The sequence below is a fragment of the Astyanax mexicanus genome, chromosome 18, assembly GCF_023375975.1.
Source record: "Astyanax mexicanus isolate ESR-SI-001 chromosome 18, AstMex3_surface, whole genome shotgun sequence".
Classification (NCBI taxonomy): Eukaryota; Metazoa; Chordata; class Actinopteri; order Characiformes; family Acestrorhamphidae; genus Astyanax; species Astyanax mexicanus.
The window spans coordinates 45,254,344-45,276,177 of NC_064425.1; the positions used below are offsets into that span (position 1 = coordinate 45,254,344).

At 36.9% G+C, this 21,834-nt stretch overlaps 2 protein-coding genes across 6 annotated transcripts in view; one reads left to right on the forward strand and one right to left on the reverse strand.

Moving 5' to 3' along the window:
• Positions 1-18,488, forward strand: part of trim3a (tripartite motif containing 3a) — a 31,625-nt gene extending 13,137 nt beyond the window's left edge. For 2 of the 4 annotated variants that reach the window (XM_049466940.1, XM_049466941.1), the window contains exons 2-14: positions 4,617-4,804; positions 7,082-7,322; positions 7,447-7,598; positions 8,164-8,344; positions 8,956-9,303; positions 10,499-10,886; positions 11,892-11,995; positions 12,099-12,266; positions 13,217-13,385; positions 13,547-13,606; positions 14,189-14,259; positions 14,835-14,975; positions 15,890-18,488. In XM_049466940.1, coding sequence (XP_049322897.1) covers positions 4,659-4,804; positions 7,082-7,322; positions 7,447-7,598; positions 8,164-8,344; positions 8,956-9,303; positions 10,499-10,886; positions 11,892-11,995; positions 12,099-12,266; positions 13,217-13,385; positions 13,547-13,606; positions 14,189-14,259; positions 14,835-14,975; positions 15,890-16,042 — 2,322 coding nt within the window. In that variant the 5' untranslated portion in view covers positions 4,617-4,658 and the 3' untranslated portion in view covers positions 16,043-18,488. The remainder of the gene's footprint in view (positions 1-4,616; positions 4,805-7,081; positions 7,323-7,446; positions 7,599-8,163; positions 8,345-8,955; positions 9,304-10,498; positions 10,887-11,891; positions 11,996-12,098; positions 12,267-13,216; positions 13,386-13,546; positions 13,607-14,188; positions 14,260-14,834; positions 14,976-15,889) is intronic. The other 2 variants (XM_022668797.2, XM_049466942.1) reach the window with 1 other exon arrangement.
• Positions 18,489-20,373: 1,885 nt separating this feature from the next.
• The window catches only part of c4 (complement component 4), a 31,145-nt gene continuing 29,684 nt past the window's right edge, over positions 20,374-21,834 (reverse strand). For both annotated transcript variants that reach the window (XM_049466935.1, XM_022668796.2), the window contains exon 41: positions 20,374-20,899. In XM_049466935.1, coding sequence (XP_049322892.1) covers positions 20,755-20,899 — 145 coding nt within the window. In that variant the 3' untranslated portion in view covers positions 20,374-20,754. The remainder of the gene's footprint in view (positions 20,900-21,834) is intronic.

The window sequence follows — 21,834 nt, forward strand, 5'->3', positions numbered from 1 at the left end:
ACATCAGCTCAGAGTTAATTTAGTAATTTAGCTCTACACAATGAAGCTCTGCAGGATCTGATACACATTTTATTATTTTATAATTAATGATTGTGTGTCAGATTCATTTTAGGCTTAGTATAATCATTTTCGATTATAGTTTTCGTTGATTTTTGGTTTTATTGTCCATCTTTTTTTAATCGTACGGTCATAAAAATTTGGCTTGAAGGCATGCAAAAGTCATGGAAAAATAATAGAAATTTGTTGGTTAAAAAGTGTATGAACCCTGAATTGGAGTAATGGTCTTAAAACGATAATATTTTACTGTTTGACGATCATAGATTGAGCCTACTTCTATTCATCCACAATCTTATCCCTTCGCTTCCTTATTGCTTCTATCTGGTCCGGGGTTTGGTGGGTGGGAGCAGTTTTGTAATATCCCGAAATTGATTCGGTTAGGTCTTATTTTTAATAGAAAAAAATATATATATTATTTTTAATCGGAAAGCTATGCAAAATCCAGCACACACAGGACAATAAAAATGTTTTTGTCTGTGTGAAAGACTACAGCAGCAGTAAATCTGTCCTTTCTCCTAAGTCAGAAAGCAGAGGTAGGAACATAAAAGCACGCTTCGCCCCCTCCCTTATAAGCTGTGAGGTGTTATCTTGTGAATAATCACAGCATTACGACAGCATTACCACCCACATGGACAGTGCAATGGATGGTATTGATCATGATCGGTGGCATCTGGCTAGAAATGTCAGCCTAGTGCAGCTTTCTTTAGCTTCAATAGAACATGGCAAAAGTCATGGGACACTAGAATAGTTCCTGTTAATGTCTCATGACATATAGCATGAAACACGTCACTGACACATGAGTGTCAGTAGCTTCAGTACACTATTGCACGGGTTCCTCTCTGTTCACACTGGCTCTAAAATAGTGCTCTGCCACCCGGGCGCTGGCACGTGGGCTGTGTCACAATGATGAGCCCCGAGCAGCGGCGTGTCTCAGAGCCACCGCTGAAACTCAATCCTGATTAAATGCCTGTTAAACATGCCATCACTGAGAACAGCACTTACACAAGCATTTCAGCCTCCAGCGTTCACGCTTCCTCAACTTTATTTGTGTTAATAGTGCCGTTAATACTCAGCATTCTTTATTAGTATGCATAATACTCTCCATATGTGTTCGTCTTACAGAAAATTCAATGGCTGTTATTGCAAATAGCAATGACTGCGAAAAAACATGGAGAGCCAATGTAGCAGTGCATCAAAAAAAAATGTAATTTCATTGAAAAGTTACTTTATTTATTCAGTAATGAAATGAAATGAAATGAAAATGAAATGAAAAACTCATATATTATATTGATGTATATATTTTAAGCGTTTATTTATTTTATTGTTGATAATTATGGCTTACAGCCAATGAAAACCCAAAAATCAGTGTCTCAAAAAATGAGAATATTGTTAAGGAGCAATTGTTACTTTTGCCAGTGGTTGCGAATCCTGGCCATGCAGCTTGCCATCAGCTGCCGGAGCCCAGAGAGAGCACAATTGTCTTTGCTCACTCTGAGTTTCTAGTCATTGGGGGAGTCATAATCAGTGGGTTGGGTTTTTGACTCACATAATTTTTGGGTTTTCATTGGCTGTAAACTTCATAATCATCAACAGTAAAATAAATAAACACTTAAAATAGATCACTCTGTGTTTAATACATCTATATAATATATGAGTTTCACATTTTAAACTGAATTACTGAAATAAAGTAAGTTTTTAATACATCCATTGGCAAGTAGCAAACTAAAAACTGAAAAGCTTTTTTTGCCATTAAAAAAAAAGATCTTCCTTTTGAAAAGGCATTAAAATCTTCTTCTCCATAATTCATAAACCATGCATTAAGTGCTATAATCAAAATGTCACCATTATTCAAGGCTCTGTTAAGCTGTTTTTAGCTTTTAATAGTGACTAATTTCACTACATTCAGTTTAATAGATTAAGTGCAGCATTTAAAAACACATTGCTGGTCTTTGTTTTTACTTTTTGTGCTGTCTGCTGGAGCTTCATCTCTTTGCATTTCTGCGTAGGAGAGATCTTTCCTTTTCTTTTTCTTTCTCTTTTTCTTTCTCTTTTTTGATCTGCAGGTCTTGTGTTCCTTTATTTTGGACTCCGGCCCACTGCTTTAAGCTGAACAGTCGCTCTGAGCAGGGAAATCCATTATCTGTCTGACAGATGTTCAGTGCTGTGCGCTGTTGAAGTAGATGATGATGATGATGATGATATGATAGATACTTTATTAATCCCCACAGGGGAAATTCATTTGTCCAGCAGCAACAACTATACAAAAATATACAAAACAAAACACAAACCACAGAGTACACACGTCAACAAGAGGTGTTGTACAGCCTTATGGCAGTAGGAATGAACGACCTTCTGAACCTCTCAGTTTTATGTCGCAGCGAAAGGAGCCTGTTACTGCGGCTGCTTTTTTGAGCAGCCAGAGTCTCATGTAAAGGGTGTCTGTTGTTGTTAAGGATGGTTTGCAACAGACACCTCACCCTCTTCTCCACCAGATCCCCCACATAGTCTACTTTCCCACCCATCACAGAACCACACTTTCTGATCAATTTATCCAGCCTGTTACAGTCTCTCACAGTGATGCTGCTTCCCCAACAAGTCACCCCAAAGAACACAGCACTCGCCACGACGGAATGGTAGAAACTGCGCAGAAACTCACTGCAGATATTAAAGGATTTAAGCCTCCTTAAGAAATAAAGTCTGCTTTGTCCTTTTTTGTATACTGCATCAGTGTGCACTGACCAGTCCAGTTTATGGCTAAGGTGCATTCCCAGGTATTTGTAAGATTGAACGGTCTCAATGTATGATGTATGCGGTCGGGGCATAAAAATGGCATAAATATAAGAGCAGGACGCTTTAAGAAATGTTCACAGCGCACAGAATGCATGATAAAATAGAAAATAGAATAAATCATAAAAAAACACTATAAAAACTGATAATGCATTATTTTTATTTTCTATTTCTAATCCTGCGGTAATCTAAAATCTAATGAACAGGGACTAGTACTGGTAATATAATAAATCATAATAAATCAAAATCTAGTGTAATATTACTTATTATCACAGTTCTATCTGTCCTCGTGATTCTCTCACTTTTCAGATGCTGCTTCTGTATCTTTTATCAGGTTGTCCAGAAAAGCATGTATACAGCTGTCCATGAGCTTTGATTTCTCAAAGTGACACATGATTATATAGTGTTTCAAACAATTGTGCTGCTATAAATCTAAATAAATGGGTTTATTTATTTTTTTTAATTTTTAAGACCCAGTTAGATGACAGGGTTAGATTAAGACCCAATTCCATTTCTCTGTTCTACGTCTAGCCCCTCGTTTTTGGAGTGTAAAACCGATACAGATATGTAGCGCTAAAGCTCAGCAACCTAACTGCTGCTGCTGATTGAATAGTTAATTTTAGAGCGTATGTTTATCGTATGTCTTCAGAAAAAAGGAAGATGGTGCAGCAATTATTTATTATTGTCCTTAATTCCTTAATTCCTCTATGATGGGAAGCTGAAATTAGCTTTTATTAGCTTTTATTTTATCTTAATTTTCTGTTCCACCTTAAATGCTGCAGCCTATACTATCGGTTGCGCCATTTAAGATGGAACATCATAAAGAAAATATTAATACGTTATTAAAACTACACAGTAAACTATGGTAATATAGTGGTTATCATCAGTTTTTAACAAGAAAAATACTTTAATTTGTGGGTTTATTTGGGTGATTGTGCTGTACTATCTTTCCATTGATTCTTTCTTTATTTATCTTTTATTTTGATTTAGCACCTGTCCAAGTATATATAAACCATATTTCTGCTTTGTCTTTGCATCCAATCAGAGTAATTGTTATCTGACTGTCAGTAGCTTCATTTCTAATTCTAAAAGTATAAAAAAACAGAAGATCAAAAAGAACAAAGACTTCTGTCCTTTTGATTAAAATGTATCAGAACATCAAAGACAGACATCTTTTTTTCAAGTCTTTTTGTAAGTTTTATGGAATTAAATATTAATGTTGTGTTGGGATTGTTGTATTTATGATTAATTTGTGTTATTATTGAGTATAATTGATTATAATGATTGAATCCAGCTGTATGTTTCCCTAAAAATACACATAGATTTACACAACACATACTAAATATATTCTTAATTCTGTTTTTGTCAGTGTTGCTCCACCCCCATTGTTATTATGAAGAATAAAGGCAGAATTTTTATTTATGTTTTATTTTGTCTTTGCATCAAATTAAAGTTATTAATTGTCAGTAGCTTTGTTTCTAATTCTGCAAGTATGAAGATCAGAGGATCAAAAAGAACAAAGACTTCGGTCCTTTTGATTCAAAATCAGAACATCAAAGACAGGATATCTTTTTTTTATTATTCAAAATATTTTTGGAAAGTTTTCTGGAATAAAATATAAATGTTGTGTTTGTATTTTTGTATTCATCATTAATTTGTGTTATTATTGACTATTATTGATTTTTCCATAAAAGTACATACAGTATAGATTTACACAATACATACTAAATATATTCTCTCTGTGTGTTTTGTATTTTTTCTCTGTGTTTCAGTAGGTTAAGAGGTGTGTGTGCCTCCTCCACCTCTGCTTGTGAATGCCTCTCACCATGGCTAAGCGTGAGACCGGCAGCACCAGTCCCGTGGTGCGGCAGATAGATAAGCAGTTCCTGGTCTGCAGCATCTGCCTGGAGCACTACCACAACCCTAAAGTCCTGCCCTGCCTGCACACCTTCTGTGAACGGTACTGCATCACCTCACCTGGTCCTGTTCACCTTTTACTTCTGATGTTCTTTACTGTGTGTGCAACCTGTATTTAATAGCGGTGTAACAAGACACTCATCTCATCTTATCTCACGAGACGAGAGGAGACGAGACACGATTCTGGAATTTTTAAATAATTAAATAAAAAATGACTTAAAAAATACTGTTTTATTTGACAAAATCATATAATGCAAACTCAACTCGACTGGTTTCTCTCACAAACTATACAGAGTTTATACAAAATAGAAACTATATAAATAAGAAATATAAATAGAACTTTTCCGGGTCCTATTTAGTGCAAACCACGACAGTCATATTAAGCCTGTGGTTTCTGTTTTTTTATAACAGGTATATAATCATAACCAGTCATATTAAGAATGTGCTTGTAGTGGAAACTGAGACATAACATTATTTTTAAATATAGTACAGAGCTAAAAGCTTAAGCGATTAGTACAACCGCCTATAATACAGCCATGATCTTTATCCTGTAGATAATGTATTTCTATTAAGGAATAAAATAATCACAGATATTAAACAGTACCAGCTCTGACCCCTTCAGACAGGGCTTTTTCAGCATTATACTGGTATATTGCACTGATTTAGAGTTTTCTCCCAGTCCCGGCTGGGTTGGGAAATGCAGGAGTGTCTCTGTGTGCTGAGTGATCTGAGCTCCAGACAGTGGATTTAGAGCATTGCTGTGGGGTGACATCATGTTTAAACCCACCCACTGAGACTGAGCCGTTACAGGCGTGTTCCCCTTCCTTTAGCTCTCGTACTGTTATAATATCAACATATCCCAGAATTCCTCACTCATCAGCTCACAGCTTTATCTGTTAGGAGTTAGGCTTAATATACTACTAAAAGTATAGTAAAAAAGTTTTAACTTTTAACTTTTATCTAGTGCTTAAAGATGCCAAAGAATGTATTATTGAGTGTGGAGAATTTCTGTGCTGGCTACAGTATGCTCCCTACAGGACTCTTCCACAGGACTCTTCCACAGGACTCTGCCCGCAAGACTATTTTTATTCCAGCAGTAAAACTGGGGTGTTAAAAAACTCCAGCAGCACTGCTGTTTCCGATCCAGTAATTTGTGTTTGAAATCCTCTAGTCCTTAATCAGTGCCTACAGGATTTTGCCTACAGGACACTGGCCATAGGACTCTGCCTACAGGACTCTGACTGCAGGACTCTGACCACTAGATTTTGACTACTGGATTCTGACTACTGGACTCTAAATACTGGACTCTGACTACAGGACACTGGCCAAAGGAATCTGCCTACAGGACACTGGCCAAAGGAATCTGCCTACAGGACACTGGCCATAGGACTCTGCCTACAGGACTCTGACTGCAGGACTCTGACTGCAGGACTCTGACCACTAGATTTTGACTACTGGATTCTGACTACTGGACTCTAAATACTGGACTCTGACTACAGGACACTGGCCAAAGGAATCTGCCTACAGGACACTGGCCAAAGGAATCTGCCTACAGGACACTGGCCATAGGACTCTGTTGGCTGGATATTTCTAAATTCTCAGTCCAGCAGTTTGTGTTGGTCATCCTCTAGTCCTTCATTAGTGCCCACAGGACTCTTGCCACAGGATTCTTCCCACAGGACTCCTCCCACAGGACTCTTCCCACAGGACTCCTCCCACAGGACTATTCTCAGTCCAGCTGTAACACTGGCATGTTTAAAAACTCCAGCAGCACTGCTGCAGTGTCTGATCTACATGCACCGTTTTTTGTTGGGTTTGTCCTCTCGTCTTTCATTAGTGTCTACAGGACTCTGGCCGCAAGACACTGTTGGCTGGATAGTTTTGATTGGTGGTCTATAGCCAGTTAATGTCTCAGCAGTGTTGAGAATAATCCAGGATAATAAAGTTTGCAGATAAACAGATACAGAACTACAGTTTTCCTGTTTGTTAAGTGTAGCTAAAAAGTGTACAGTTAGTTTAGAAAAAGAAGGTTATAATTCTATAATATTCTGATATATATATATAATTATACTTTATTCTTTTATGTATGCATTGTAATTGTGTGTGTCCTTGATTGGGGTAAATAATGCTAATATTAGGATTTATAAGCATATTTTACCCCCTGCTTGGTAGTTTTGTTTTTGTCTCTAAATGAAATACTGTTTTTCCTTTTATGGTTATTTCTGGCTGATTAATGTGATCCATGAACACAGAAGATCTCATGCTTTTTTCTCTCTGTTTTCTCTCTGTTTTCTCTCTGTTTTCTCTCTGTTTTCTGCAGATGCCTCCAGAACTACATCCCCCCGCAGTCTCTGACCCTGTCCTGCCCGGTGTGCCGGCAGACCTCCATCCTGCCGGAGAAGGGCGTGGCGGCGCTGCAGAACAACTTCTTCATCACTAATCTGATGGAGGTCCTGCAGAGGGAGTCGGAGTGCTCCCAGCCCGAGTCCTGTAACGTCCTGGAGACGGCCAGCGCCGCCACCTCCGCCCAGCCCCTCTCCTGTCCCAACCACGAGGGCAAGGTCAGTCATCTTGAAGGATGCAGTTTCTGGAGGTGCTGAACAATAGCTGCTGCTTTTCCTTCACTTTGCTGTGAAGCTACAGCTTTGCATGCTGATTGCGCTGTTCTGCTCCCTCTCTCTGCAGGTGATGGAGTTTTACTGTGAGTCGTGTGAAACGGCGATGTGTTTGGAGTGTACGGAGGGGGAACACCGGGAGCACGTGACCGTTCCTCTCCGGGACGTCCTGGAGCAGCACAAAGCAGCGCTCAAAAACCAGCTGGACGCCATTCGGAACAGGTCAGAGCGTTCACACTTACAGAAATGTCCTGATCTGGATTAAATGTGTAGTCATAATGCATTTACTAGGAGTGTACTATAATATTTCACTCAAACAAACGCAGTATTTGCCAACAGGCTCCATTCAATCCGTACTTCATTGCTGTTCATGAGTCATTATATAATATATAAAATACTGAAGAGTAAAAACCCATCAGACTACAGACAGGTAGGACTATAATAACTGATCTGAGACCTGCTGTTGTGCCCAGAGGGACCATTCTGTTGGAAAAACCAATAAGAAAAGTTGCTGATGAGCTGATCTGCAATTACCCGGCTAATTATCTGCTCTGTAATAACCATAATAATCCCTCTCACAGCGTTAAGGTGCAGCGTGGAGGAAAACAATTCTATTTTATTCTTTATTACACGCCTACTGCTGTCTGACTGATAAATCTCCAAGGCCTCCCAACTGCTGCAGTGTTAAATCAGGAGTTTATTGAAACTTCACCCCTTTATTCATCACATATTATACACTAACATCCTCTACTTCCTCTTCCTCTTCTTCCTCTCCCTCTTCCTCCAGGCTTCCTCAGCTGACCTCAGCGATCGACACAGTGAATGATATCTCTAAGCAGTTGGCAGAGAGGAAGAGTGAAGCGATCACTGAGATCAGCAGCACCTTCGAGGAGCTGGAGCGATCGCTGCACCAGCGCAAGAACGCTCTCATCACTGACCTGGAGAACATCTGCAGCACTAAGCAGAAGGTATCAGCAGATCACCCAATCACAGTCCTAATTCTTATAACTTTATATAACGACATCAAATCGGATTCAAGCATCAAGATTCTGAAAGTTGCCCCTCACTGCACTGATGGATAAAAAATAGAGTAATTTAACATTTATTTGCAGAAAATGAGAAATTACTGAAATAACAAAAAACATGCAGAGCTTTCAGACCTCAAATAATGCAAAGAAAACAACAAGTTCATATTCATAAAGTTTTAAGAGTTTAGAAATTATATCAATATTTGGTGGAATAATAACCCTGGTTTTTAATCACAGTTTTTTTTGTTCATCTTGGCATCCTGTTCTCCTCCACCAGTCTTACACACTGCTTTTGGATAACTTTATGCTGCTTTACTCCTGGTGCAAAAATTCAAGCAGTTCAGTTTGGTGGTTTGATGGTTTGTGATCATCCATCTTCCTCTTGATTATATTCCAGAGGTTTTTAATTTGGTGAAATCTGATCCCACCAACTGCCCATTCTCTAGTCCTCTAGTTCTCTATTTCCACACCCTGGGTTGCCAGGTATAGAACACAATAGAAGGCCATCTAACTCTTCTGTTTTGTATGATCTCTGTATTTCTCTCTTTCAGGTTCTGCAGTCTCAGCTGTCTGCACTGCTTCAGGGGAAGGAGAACATCCAGAGCAGCTGCAGCTTCACCGAGCAGGCCCTGAACCACGGCAGCGCCACCGAGGTCCTGCTGGTGCAGAAGCAGATGGGCGAGAGGATGGGGGCGCTAGAGCGCCACGCCTTCCCCGAGCAACCGCACGAGAACGGCCACCTGCAGTGCCAGGTGGAGACGGAGGGGCTGAGACGATCCATTCAGAACCTGGGGGTCCTGCTGACCACCAGCGCCGTGGGGCACACCAGCGTGGCCACGGGGGAGGGGCTGCGGCACGCTGTGGTGGGACAGCTCACTACCGTCACCGTTACAACGAAGGTGATTCACACTGACTTTATATGATTCTGTTCAAAATGTGGAAATGTGTATTTTTCTGATTATAAGGTGCACTAACAATTAACATATATTTTATGGTCTAATTTCATACATAAGACCCACTGGATTATAAGGCATACTATGCGGCACTAGTAAGGAACAGTGGTGTCGCCATGTTTTCCTTCTAAATCAGCAGGTCTCAACAATGTGGGGTGGGGGGGTGTAGGTTATCTAAGGTAAAGTAAAGCTAAGCTAAGTAAACAAAACTGTAATTAAAAAATATATATTTTAAAGTAAATCGAGTGCTGGATGTTAATCTACACAAATTTCTCTCCTGAAAACTTCTCTCCTGTTTATTTGGGTGAGTAAAGCACTCCCGAAAAATGAGTCGATCAGGAAAAGCACCGTGTCTACGTCAACCCATGAATTACTATTCATGGCCCCGCCCACCTTGGCTCGGGACCGCCCACAAGCAGAGCTGAAGCTGGGAAGTCGACACTGTCTCGTCATCTAAAGAGCCTACAGCTCTGTTTACAGCAGCTAGTTTACTTTAGCTATCTTGTGTAAGAAACTATAGGTTTAAATCGGATCTCCGGTTGATTCTACATTTTACCCAGACCTTAAAAATATACACTAGGGAAGCACAGTTTAAGCAGATTTTTGTGCCAGTAAAGATTATAAAGATTATAAACATTATCATCAACTAAATACGTCTCAAGAACTTGATGATCCAAAATTGTCTGGCTTTCAAATAAAAAAATGTGACATACCAGAGTTCAAAAGAGGACAAATTGTTGGTGCACGTCTTGCTGGAGCATCTGTGACCAAGACTGCAAGTCTTTGTGATGCATCAAGAGCCACGGTATCCAGGGTAATGTCAGCATACCACCAAGAAGGACCAACCACATCCAACAGGATTAACTGTGGACGCTGTAAGAGGAAGCTGTCTGAAAGGGATGTTCGGGTGCTAACCCGGATTGTATCCAAAAAACATAAAACCACGGCTGATCAAATCACGCAGAATTCAATGTGCACCTCAACTCTGCTGTTTCCACCAGAACTGTCCGTCACCACAATCAATTATTGTGCTCTAAAACCAGGTGCTTCAGTTTCATTCTCTAACCCCTGTAGCTTAATAATGATTTATCACATGTTCTGTAGATAGTTTATGTGTATGTATTGTGTGTTGTGTAATCAGGATAAAGGTGGAGAGCTGGTAAAGACGGGGAACGCAGCGCTGAAAGCTCAGATCTCCGGTGTGGACGGGTCAGTTCTGGGCGCGGAGGTGTCGGATAATAAGAACGGGACGTATGATGTGGGGTACACGCTGAGGAGCGAGGGGGAGTTCTCCTTCTCTCTGCTGCTGTACGGACAGCCCGTACGGGGCAGCCCCTTCCGCCTGCGGGCCGTTAAACCCTGCGACGCCCCGCAGTCTCCGGACGACGTAAAGCGGCGCGTGAAGTCCCCCGGCGGAGGAGGAGGCGGAGGACACGTCCGGCAGAAAGCCGTGCGCCGGCCCTCCAGCATGTACAGCACCACCAAGAAGAAGGAGAACCCCATCGAGGACGAGCTGATCTACAGAGTGGGTGAGTTAAAATAAAAAAACAAGCTAACGATCAGTAGAAATAGAGTTCTGATGGTTATTGATATCAATTGATATTTCTGGGAAGGCTTTCTACAAGGTTTAGGAGTGTGTTTATGTGTTTATGGGACTTCGATTCTTCAATGTGAAGGCCTGACACCTAGTCAGAGCTCTGTTCAGGCCAGTCAAGTTCTTCCATATCAAACTCAATCATCCATTCCAATTCCTTTATGAGCTTGCTTTTGTGCACTCTTGCACTCTCATCATGTTCGAACAGGAAGGGGCGGTCCACAAACTGTTTCCACAAAGTTGGGAGCTTAAAATTGTCTAAAATCTCTTGAAATGCTGGAGCACCTAGAGTTTCTTTCATGAAAACCAACCAAAAAGAGATGCACTATAAATGGTTCTGAAATACTCAAAATGTAATTATTCAAAAGAGTTCTCAAAAGCTGTATTTTACAAGTAAGACACAAATTTAACATAAATTTTCAAAGAAAAAAAGCAACTACAATTCCCTTCTTTCTCCAGTTAACAAGTACATTCATTTCAGTGTGCATTAAAATTATCCTTCAATCTACAGTATTAATATATTTATACAGGGAGCAAACATGGAGCAGCAGCAGGAGCTCCACAAATAAAGTGCTGTTCTCATTTCTTCCTAGGCAGGACGGCGCTAGACGAGCATTTGGCTCCACAGAGCTGAGCCTAGTTTTAACAGTAACAGTACAAAAGAAAAGGTTTTTCTATGTTCATCTGTTTTTAGATTTCTCTCTTATTTGAACCTGGAAGCTGCTCTTTACACTGTGTAAAATAATAATAAAAAAATTATATTAGCTTTCTTTTTAAAGTTTAGATCATTTTTTCCTTTTCCTGTAAAGTCCCTTTTTTGGAAATACTTGTTTTTTTTTTTTATTGGACATTGCTTTTGATTTTTTGATTGACTTTGCCTTATTAACAGTCACTAATCTAGTTATATACAGTAATAATATGTTTATTTGTGTGTTTTCAGGGACGAGAGGACGAGAACGAGGAGAGTTCTCTAACCTGCAGGGCATCTCCACCTCCAGTAACGGCCGCATCGTGGTGGCCGACAGTAATAATCAGTGTATACAGGTGCAGCTCATTTAATTTACTGATTTACTGATAAAAGTTCATATTTTGATCATTTGCTTTGTTTGATTTTAGTTTTTTATGAGTTATGGTGTAAATTCTGCAGGTTTTCTCTAATGACGGTCAGTTTAAGCTGAGGTTTGGGGTCAGAGGTCGTTCTCCAGGGCAGCTGCAGCGTCCCACCGGCGTGACGGTGGACATGAACGGGGACATCATCGTTGCGGATTACGATAACCGGTGGATCACGATCTTCTCCTCTGACGGGAAATTTAAGGTGAGGGATTTTTTAATCACAGTTCTGAATTAAAAATCAAAATGGTTTAATTATTTAATTTTCCCTTTGTTTTGTTTCTGTTTTAGAATTAATGTCCTTTTTTATATCTAACCCATGATTTTTATAAAGAACAGTCATTATTAGACCTTTTTTACTGAACTGGGTAAATCTGATTTTAGCTACAGAGCAGCAGAGAGCTGAAAACTCTAAAACTCACTGTGTCACTAAATCATTTAAAACTTGAATATCTTTATATTTACTTTGTCTATTTATTCATTTATTTTTTTATCTTTCAGCCTTTTTCTTTATTTCATTTATTTTATTCATTTTGTCCTTTACTTGTTTTACTTTTGACCTTTTTATTTCATTAATTTTATCTTTTATTTTTTTCTCTCATATATTTTATTATTCCAACTATGTATGTCTGTTTTATTGCTTTTATCTTTTTATTCTGATTCTTTTTTTTTTATTTCTTTTTAATTAAATCTTATATTTTTTGTTTGTTTTCTATTTTTTTGGTATTTAATTTTGATTTGTATTTTTGTTTTGTATATGAAGTTTCTTATTTATGCTTCAAGCTGTTTAAATTTTAATTTTAATGTTTTTTTCAGTCCCTTTAAGTTGTAAATGCTCAGATGCATTGTAAATAAGAGTATTGTCTTGTGAAATGTAAATAAAGGTTGATTGATTGATGTATTATTGTAAAATTGAATTATTTTCAGATCATTTAAATTTTAGAATTGCACTTTTTTGTATTATAGGTAAGAAGAATATTTGCACTGTTTTGATTGGATCAGTACAATTGTGTTTGTTTGAATACTCCTTTTACTAGTTGCATTAACAACATAAAACATATTTAATGAACTATTAAGGATTATAAGATTAATTTTTAAGTGATATTTGGCTGATCTGGTGATTAATGTTTTTTTTGTCTTGTTTTCTGGTTTCAGAGTAAAATTGGAGCGGGGCGACTGATGGGGCCTAAAGGAGTCGCGGTGGATAAAAACGGGCACATTATCGCTGCAGATAATAAAGCCTGCTGCGTCTTTATCTTCCAGTCCAACGGGAAACTCGTAACTAAATTCGGAGCGAAGGGAACGTCAGACAGACAGTTCTCAGGTACAGATTTAACCACTGGCCTTTTTTTACTGTGGTGGTAAATATTTTCTTTTGAGGGACCCTGAAATAATAATAATAATAAAAAAAACTATGTGAGATATTTTATAACTCACGTTTATAATAAAACCCCATAATAACTTCCTTTCTTCTGTTCATTTTAGACAAAAGTGCCCCAAACACTCCAGTGGAGCAAAAGCTCAGTAAATCCGGCCCTGCCTTCAGTAAGTAGCATTAAATTTTATGTTATTTATTTTTTATTTTTTACAATATACAATTATAATTAAACATATAATTTATTTATAAATTTACAGATACAATTCATCAGATTTTGGTTAAAATATATTGTGTTTACAATATACAGTTATTTTTCAGTTTTATTTAAATATACAATTATTTTTTAAAATAGGGATTTATACGAGATATATATATCTTTTTTTTACAGTATACACATACTTGTTTTTTATAATAAAATAGTTTTTTTAGTTTTTGATTTGTATTATTTTCGCAATGTATAACTGTTTTCAGGGTTTTTATTTTTTATTTTTTAAGATGCAATTATTTTTCAGGCTTTTTAAAAAAAAAATATATATATAATTTTTTTTTTTTTCAATACATTAATATTTTCCAGGGTTTTTTTTACTATATGAAATATTTTTATGTTTTACTTTTTTTTTTTATATAAAATATTGTTATTTGTTTAAGTGGCAAAAATAAACCAAGAAATTGTTGATGTTTTAAAACTTTTTACATTACATATAAAATCTCTCTGTCTTCACTCCTTCCCTCCGGTTTGTTCTCCTCAGGTCCTCATTTTGTGGCCGTGAACAACAAGAATGAAATAGTCGTGACTGATTTCCATAATCATTCTGTAAAGGTAGGCTCGGACTGAGTATTAAATTCATACAGTTATAGTATAAAGTATGAGTTATGCTGGTTCGAATCTCGGTTATGCAGCTTGCCATCAGCTGCCGGAGTCCCGAGAGAGCACAGTAGTCCTTGCTCTCTCTCTGGGTGGGTACAGTACAGTAGATGGGGCTCTCTCTTTCCTCTCATCACTCCTAGGGTGATGTGGATCAGCACAAGGCTGCGTCTGTGAGCTGATGTGTCAGAACCGAGTTGCTATGCTTTCCTCCGAGCGTTAGCGGTAGCTGTGATGCTACTCGGCAATGCTACAGCATCAGCAGCAGTTCAAAAAGAGGCGAAGTCTGACTTCACATGTATCAGAGGATATACAAAATGGTCTTCTTCACCCTCCTGGTGTGTTGGGGTATCACTAGTGATGAGGAGGAGTCCTAATGAGTGGGTTGAGTAAATGGTCGTGTAAATTGGGGAGAAAATGGAATAAAAATGTTAAATAAAATGATAAAAAAGAAGTATGAGTTGTGTTATAGACTTAATGATAAAATGTGTGTATAATATGAGATAATGGCGGTCTCTTCCTCTGCTCAGGTGTATAATGCGGACGGGGAGTTCCTGTTTAAGTTCGGTTCTCACGGGGAGGGAAACGGGCAGTTTAACGCTCCGACGGGCGTGGCCGTGGACGGCAATGGAAACATCATTGTTGCAGACTGGGGTAACAGTAGGATACAGGTATGCATAACTGTACACAGGTATAGAGTGTTCTCGTAATGTATGATTTATATAATTACAGTTAATACATTAGTCTCAATTCGAAAAGTGAAACTCATATATATATACTAGTGCATCAACATTTCATTGAATCATTAAAAAATTACTTTATTTCAGTAATTATATTAAAAATAACAAAGTTATCCAAAAGCAGTGTGTAAGACTGGTGGAGGAGAACATGATGCCAAGATGCATGAAATTAAAAACTGTGATTAAAAACCAACCAGGATTATTCCACCAAATATTGATTATTTCTGAACTCTTAAAACTTTATGAATATGAACTTGTTTTCTTTGTATTATTTGAGGTCTGAAAGCTCTGCATCTTTTTTGTTATTACAGTCATTTCTCATTTTCTGTAAATAAATGCTCTAAATGACTTAAATATTATTATATATGCAGTCATCTATTTTAAGTATTTATTTCTTTCCATTTTGAAAGAAAACCAAAAGCATAAGTATCTCTCTATCTAATCTATATATATAGATTAGATAGATTTTATATATATATATATATATATATATATATATATATATATATATATATATATATAATACATTACATTTCTTAGTATATATATATATATATATATATGTATATGTACAGTGTGTATGTATATATGATGTAAAATGTGTATAGTTGTGTATATATATATATATAAACATATAAATGCACTCTTCATGCACTTTACGAGTGCTTAAACTTTACTGTTGCTGAAGTATTTTTAATTTTGGTTTAAAATTGAATGACAATAAACTAAATTTAATCTGATATTGTGAAATGATTTATAATCCCAGGTTTAGAGGTGTAAAATCAGTGTACTGATCTGTGTATCACTGTAATTCTCACTCAGTCCTCTGCTGTTCTGTACTGCAGGTGTTCGACAGCTCAGGATCCTTCCTGTCGTACATCAACACGACGGCGGACCCTCTGTACGGCCCTCAGGGTCTGGCTCTCACGTCCGACGGTCACGTGGCCGTGGCCGACTCTGGAAACCACTGTTTTAAAGTCTACCGTTACCTGCAGTAGAGACTGAGCACTACTGCACCTGAAGGACAGCCCAGCAAACGTATTGTACAGGTGCAATCACCTTTCTGCATTTAGACTTTTATTTTGCACATGTTAAAAAAGGTCTCGGCCACTGAAGTAAACTTTGGGAAGGAGTGCAGCCGACACCATTTTTTAATTGTATTGATTTGAGCTAAATTAAAGCTAATATATCCCACTTTATAGCAGGTGTATGTAATAACTGTGTAATTACCTATTACTTATAGTAATAATACATATGATAACTGTGTAACTACTGCTGATGTATTATAGGTGGATTACAGCATTGGAATACAGCTTGTGTATAAGCGCAAGTGTCTCGATAGCGTTCAAAAAAAGAAAAAAGAAAAACAGCAGCAGCTACATGGTTGCTGTGGTATTCTAGGTGGTTTCTGTGATTTTGCTGTTGCTATGTTGCTTTGGAAAGCAACCAACAACCAACTAGCAACATTATAGTATTGCGAGGGGTTTTAGGCAGTTGCTTCGATGGTGTTTAGTGGATGCCAAATGGTTGCTATGGATCCCAGATGGTTACTATGGTGTCGTAGATGGTTGTCAAGCTGTTGCTGAGGAACCACTTGTCGTTGCTCAGGTGTTACAAGTGTATTAGGTTGCTGTTAAATGCTGTAATCCATCTGTAACACTGTTATTACATGCTTATTAATAATATTATGTAACTACACAGTTATAACAACACAGACTAATGTGTGTAATGTGGGTTATTTATGCCATATTCTCAGTGCACTCATTTGGATTGATTGTGAGTTTTTGGACAAAATATAAATCGGACTACAAACAGCGAAACACAACAACAAAACTACATAAAAAACTACACAAAACTACACAACGAGTGAGTGAGTTATAATAGTCTCAGTACTCTCAGCAGTGCTGATGAGGGGCAGCTACTCTTTAAGCCTTTAAAAAAATTACTTTATCAGCATTTAAATTACTTTATGGACATTTTGGTTGAGCTAAAATATCAAAACTTGATATATTTGATCTGAATTTTGAAAATAAATCAACATTTCCAACGGCATGGAAGCGAAGTTCCTTAGAAACCGAACTCTTGAATTATCAGTGACGTATCTTCTATAAATGTACTGTGAAAAAAGCAAAGCATTTCGTATCAAACCCGCTATCTGTGCTCTGATTGGCTGTATATGTTGACGCCTTTGTATCATATCATGTACATTTGATAGCTTTTTGCTGTATTATGGGTTGGGAGAGCCGCTCTCCTGTAGAAAGCCGGTGTTTCAGATGTTTTAATGCACATGTAGAGAAAAAAGGAGCAGCTTTTAGATTTTAGTGAGTGTTTGCCTTGAAAAACCTCTGCAGATTTCTGACAAGGGTGTTAGCCATATCTCTCTCTCTCTCTCTCTGTATGTACACACACACACACACACTCGTACACACACTCTCTCTTACACCACAACAGCACAACGTTTCGATGGCTGTGTGCTTATTTTTTGAAGGAGAAAGTTAATTTATTTTATTTTCTACTTATTATCATTCACGTGTTTTATTTTTTATTGTCTTGTTTATCTGCAATACAAATGCCTTGACTTATTATTTAAAAACAAAAGAAAGTATTGGGACGCCTACATATTACACCTGCAGGAGCTTTTATGACATCCATTATTATATAATAAATATATTAACATTAATATGGAGTTATTCACCCTCATTAAAGATGAGATCTTACAGCAGGTTTGAAAAAAAAAACAGGACCTTTTTTATCATGCTATTTTACTAAATCCATAGTCATCAGTGTGGAGTCGGTCCCCTTTTTTTTTTTAGCTTAAAATACAGATTTGGACAAAAGTATTTGGACACCACACTTTACACCTACAGGAACCTTCAGTGTCATTCTATTCAAAATCCATAAACATCAGTGTGTAGTCGGTCCCCTTTAGTAGATCTAATATCAGCAGACGTGGACAAAAGTATTGGGACACCCACATATTACACCTACAGATAATTCTCATTCTAAATCCATAACCATTAGTGCGTAGTCGGTCCCCTTTTAGTAAGTAGCTCTTACAGCAGGTTTGGATAAAAGTATTTGGACACCTTTACATGTCATCCTGTTCTAAATCCTATAGTCTTCAGTTTGGAGTCTAATATCAGCAGCTGTGGGGAAAAAAAGTATAGTTTTACTACAATCCCACAAGTCCATTTCACACCAGATTTCTACTTTAAGAAGCTTAAAATGAAAAAGAATAGAGAGAAAGGTAAAAGTGTAAATATTTCATAACTACTGCTGGAGCTTGTTTTCCTTAAGTCAGTAATACAGATGTGTAAAAGTGGGCAATGAAAAACACAATATTTTACCATATATATATATATATATTACACAGTACTGTGCAAAAGTTTTAGGCACCAAAGCACATTACACCATTTATCTCAGCAATATGAGTGTTTTTTTTTTACCTAAAATGAGAAAAAGCTCCACATATGATTTAAACAGATGCAAATAAATATATTGATACAGTAAAATGTAAGAAGGAATTCTCATTTTTAACTATAAGTATGTTTCTATATCCTGTGAGCCAAGCTGAAGAACAAAGTGTAGAGACTGCAGATTTCTCCAAGATGCTCCTCCACAGCCAGCATGTGTAGATTATTATGTTCAGTTCCGTCAGCAGCTCACCTGATTTACTGTAAATTTACTGTACACATTAACCAGTAAATTTACCAAACCAGGTGTTGATTAATATGATGAAAAATAGAGATAAATAACTCCATTAAACTCAGATTAAGAGGAGAGATTAGGATTAGGATGCTTTAAGGAAAACGTTTAGCTATTTGTAAAATAGCTGTTTGTATTTATTGTAATGCTGATTTAATGTGTTTTGCTGAGATAATAAATAAACACTTACTGCACAGATAAGAAGCTTTTTCTTTACTTAAAACTCCCACAGGTGCCTAAAACTGTATATATGTGCACAATACTGTATATATATATATATGTGTTTCACAGAGTTTATGGGAGTGCAACACTGCTATCTAGTGGTGGAGGTGTAAACACAACTATCTTTATTTATGCATTTTGTTTAAATGTCACAATATTGTGATAAATATTAATATTTACAACTAAATGTCCTTATATATCATGATATGACATTTTCACCATATCGCCCAGCTCTACTGTATTACTGACTTAAGCCCAGTTCACCCAATCAGAATCAGCCATCCCTTAAAACATCCCTCTGTTCCACAGGAAAGAGAAATTAAGCAATCATGTGTTGAATTATGATTTTTATTTGATCTATATAATAACTGCTTTGTACTCAGGCTACATTCAGACATCTACAGACGTTCCTGTCCGTTTACCTTCTAAAGACTTTAAACCTGTTTAAATCTGTCTGCTGTAATTTACTGCTGTGAAAACATTTTTAAATAATATCACATTCCCTAAACTATCCAAACATCACATGACCTACAACAACATTCCTGCTTCAGTTAAACAGCAAAGCAGTTTATCTTCTACTCATCACTGATCTGAAAGGCACAAGCTTCAATAGATAACGCTACATCTTCATATACGACTCTATTTTAAGGACTTATATCTAATAAATGCTCAGTCCAGAAGGGTATATATATATATAACATGAACAAATATCACGCTTATAAGATCATGCAGCATCAAATATCAAACATCAAGCCAAGTTAAAGGAGAACTCTGGTGTAAAATTGACTTTTAGTGTCGTAAAACGTGACAAAAAGTATTTACCTTTGTTGAATTGCTCACCTCCGCTCTCCTGCAGCTTTCTAACATCCAGAAATTTAGTGCTTTTTGCCCAATAAATCGCTTTTTTCATCGTTATTCAAAGTAGCTCCACACCTCCTTGCTAGAATCTGGAGAGGTCTGACATTTAAAACGAGGCATTAATAACTTAAAAAGTGCTTAAAAAGAAGCTTATTAAACACCTCTGTTTACATCCTATAACGCTATAACGCTTCAGCTCTGAGCACCGCCATCACTGTACTGATAATGATATAGACATATATACATAGACTTTGCATAGCCTAACAAATCAAACCGTGTGAAAATCGAGTATAAATTGGCATAAATTGTGCCGGCTGCTACTCCAATAGGCAGGTTATGCAGAGTCTATATATATATATATATATATATATATATATATATATATATATATATATATATATGTTTATGTCATTATCAGTACAGTAATGGCGGTGCTCGGAGCTGAAGCTAGTAGTGTTATAGGATGTAAACAGTGTTTTTTAATAAGCTTCTTCTGCACTTTTTAAGTTATTAATGCCTTGTTTTAAATATCAGGGTTCCCTCTGGATTCTAGTAAGGATGTTGTTGAGCTACTTTGAGCTGGATAACAGTGTAAAAAGTGATTTATCAGGATAAATTATGCCCTGAAACGACTGTTGTAAAGAGTTCTGAGCAAAAAGCACAAAATTTCTGTATCTCTGAACGCTGTGGGAGAGCAGAGGTGAGCTATTCAACAAAAGTAAGTACTTTTAAATCATGTTTTACTACAATAAAAGTCAATTTCTCCTTTAAGACATGCTTCTACTGAACTCTGAACTGTGCTCTTCCACAACCCTCACCTTTATTTGATATTCTGTCATATGCACTGAAAATAAAAGCACATGATTTACTCGTCCCGCTGTCCTGATGTCCTCCTTTATTGTCCTGCTCTCTGTCTCTCTCTGTCTCACTGAACTAAGCACTGCTTTGTGAAGTGCTGCTCCAGGAAGTCTTGGAGAAGCTGGCAGGCCAGTCTGTTTCTGGTGGCTTTGCATTTGTTTTCTGGTGGAATCTCCTCAATCCAGTTCTTGTCGTTCAAGATGTACCTAAATCTGAACAAAAATAAAAAATAAAAACATGTAAATCACTGTTAATCAAACGCCAGCAGTGGGCGGGTCTGTGGGTTTGGGATTCCATGCTAAAATCAATATACTAATCAGATTTTTTGCACTATAAGGCACCCCATCAATGAACGTCTAATTGTTGGTTCAGTAAAGCTAAGCGAAGTAAACAAAACTGTAATTCTAAATATATATATATATATATATTAAAGTCAAACAAGAGCTGGATGTTAATCTATACAGATTTCTCTCCTGAAAACGATTTATTTGGGTGAGTAAAGCACCTCCGTTTACTTACAATAAGCTTAGATGTTCAGATTTTCACTAAGGCTGGGTGCAGCAGCATTAGCATTAGCATTAGCCGTGAGTTTTAGGGAAATTAAAAGATTTTTAATGCGCCTTATACTGCAAAAAACAAAATACCAAAACTGGCAATTCATCAATCAATCAATCAATCAATCAATCAATAAACAACAAAATAAATAGTAATAGGAAAATTTACATTTTTTAATTCAAATCTAATACAAACACATGTAACAATAATCCAATACAGGAGCTATTTTCATATTATATCATATTAAAATTAGGTTTTATTTTATTTTTTTCAACATTATTATTATTTTTGTGTTTTTGATGGATACATTAGCATGGAATTCGAGTGAATACAAAAAGTGAGTGAATATGTCCTTTATATCTTTTTTGACGGCTAATTTTTTTTTTCTTTTCTTTTTTTTTTGGTGTGTGCATTAAAATTATTATTTTTGGTACTTATAAATAAAAATTTTACAACCTAATTTTTTACCTCATCCTTTAGGACTTCTGGTACCATTTTATACCATCACCATGTTTTTGGTTTAATTTTTATAATAAATGACAGATTTTTCATAATCATGCATCTCTATTATAAACAGGGACGGAACTAATGA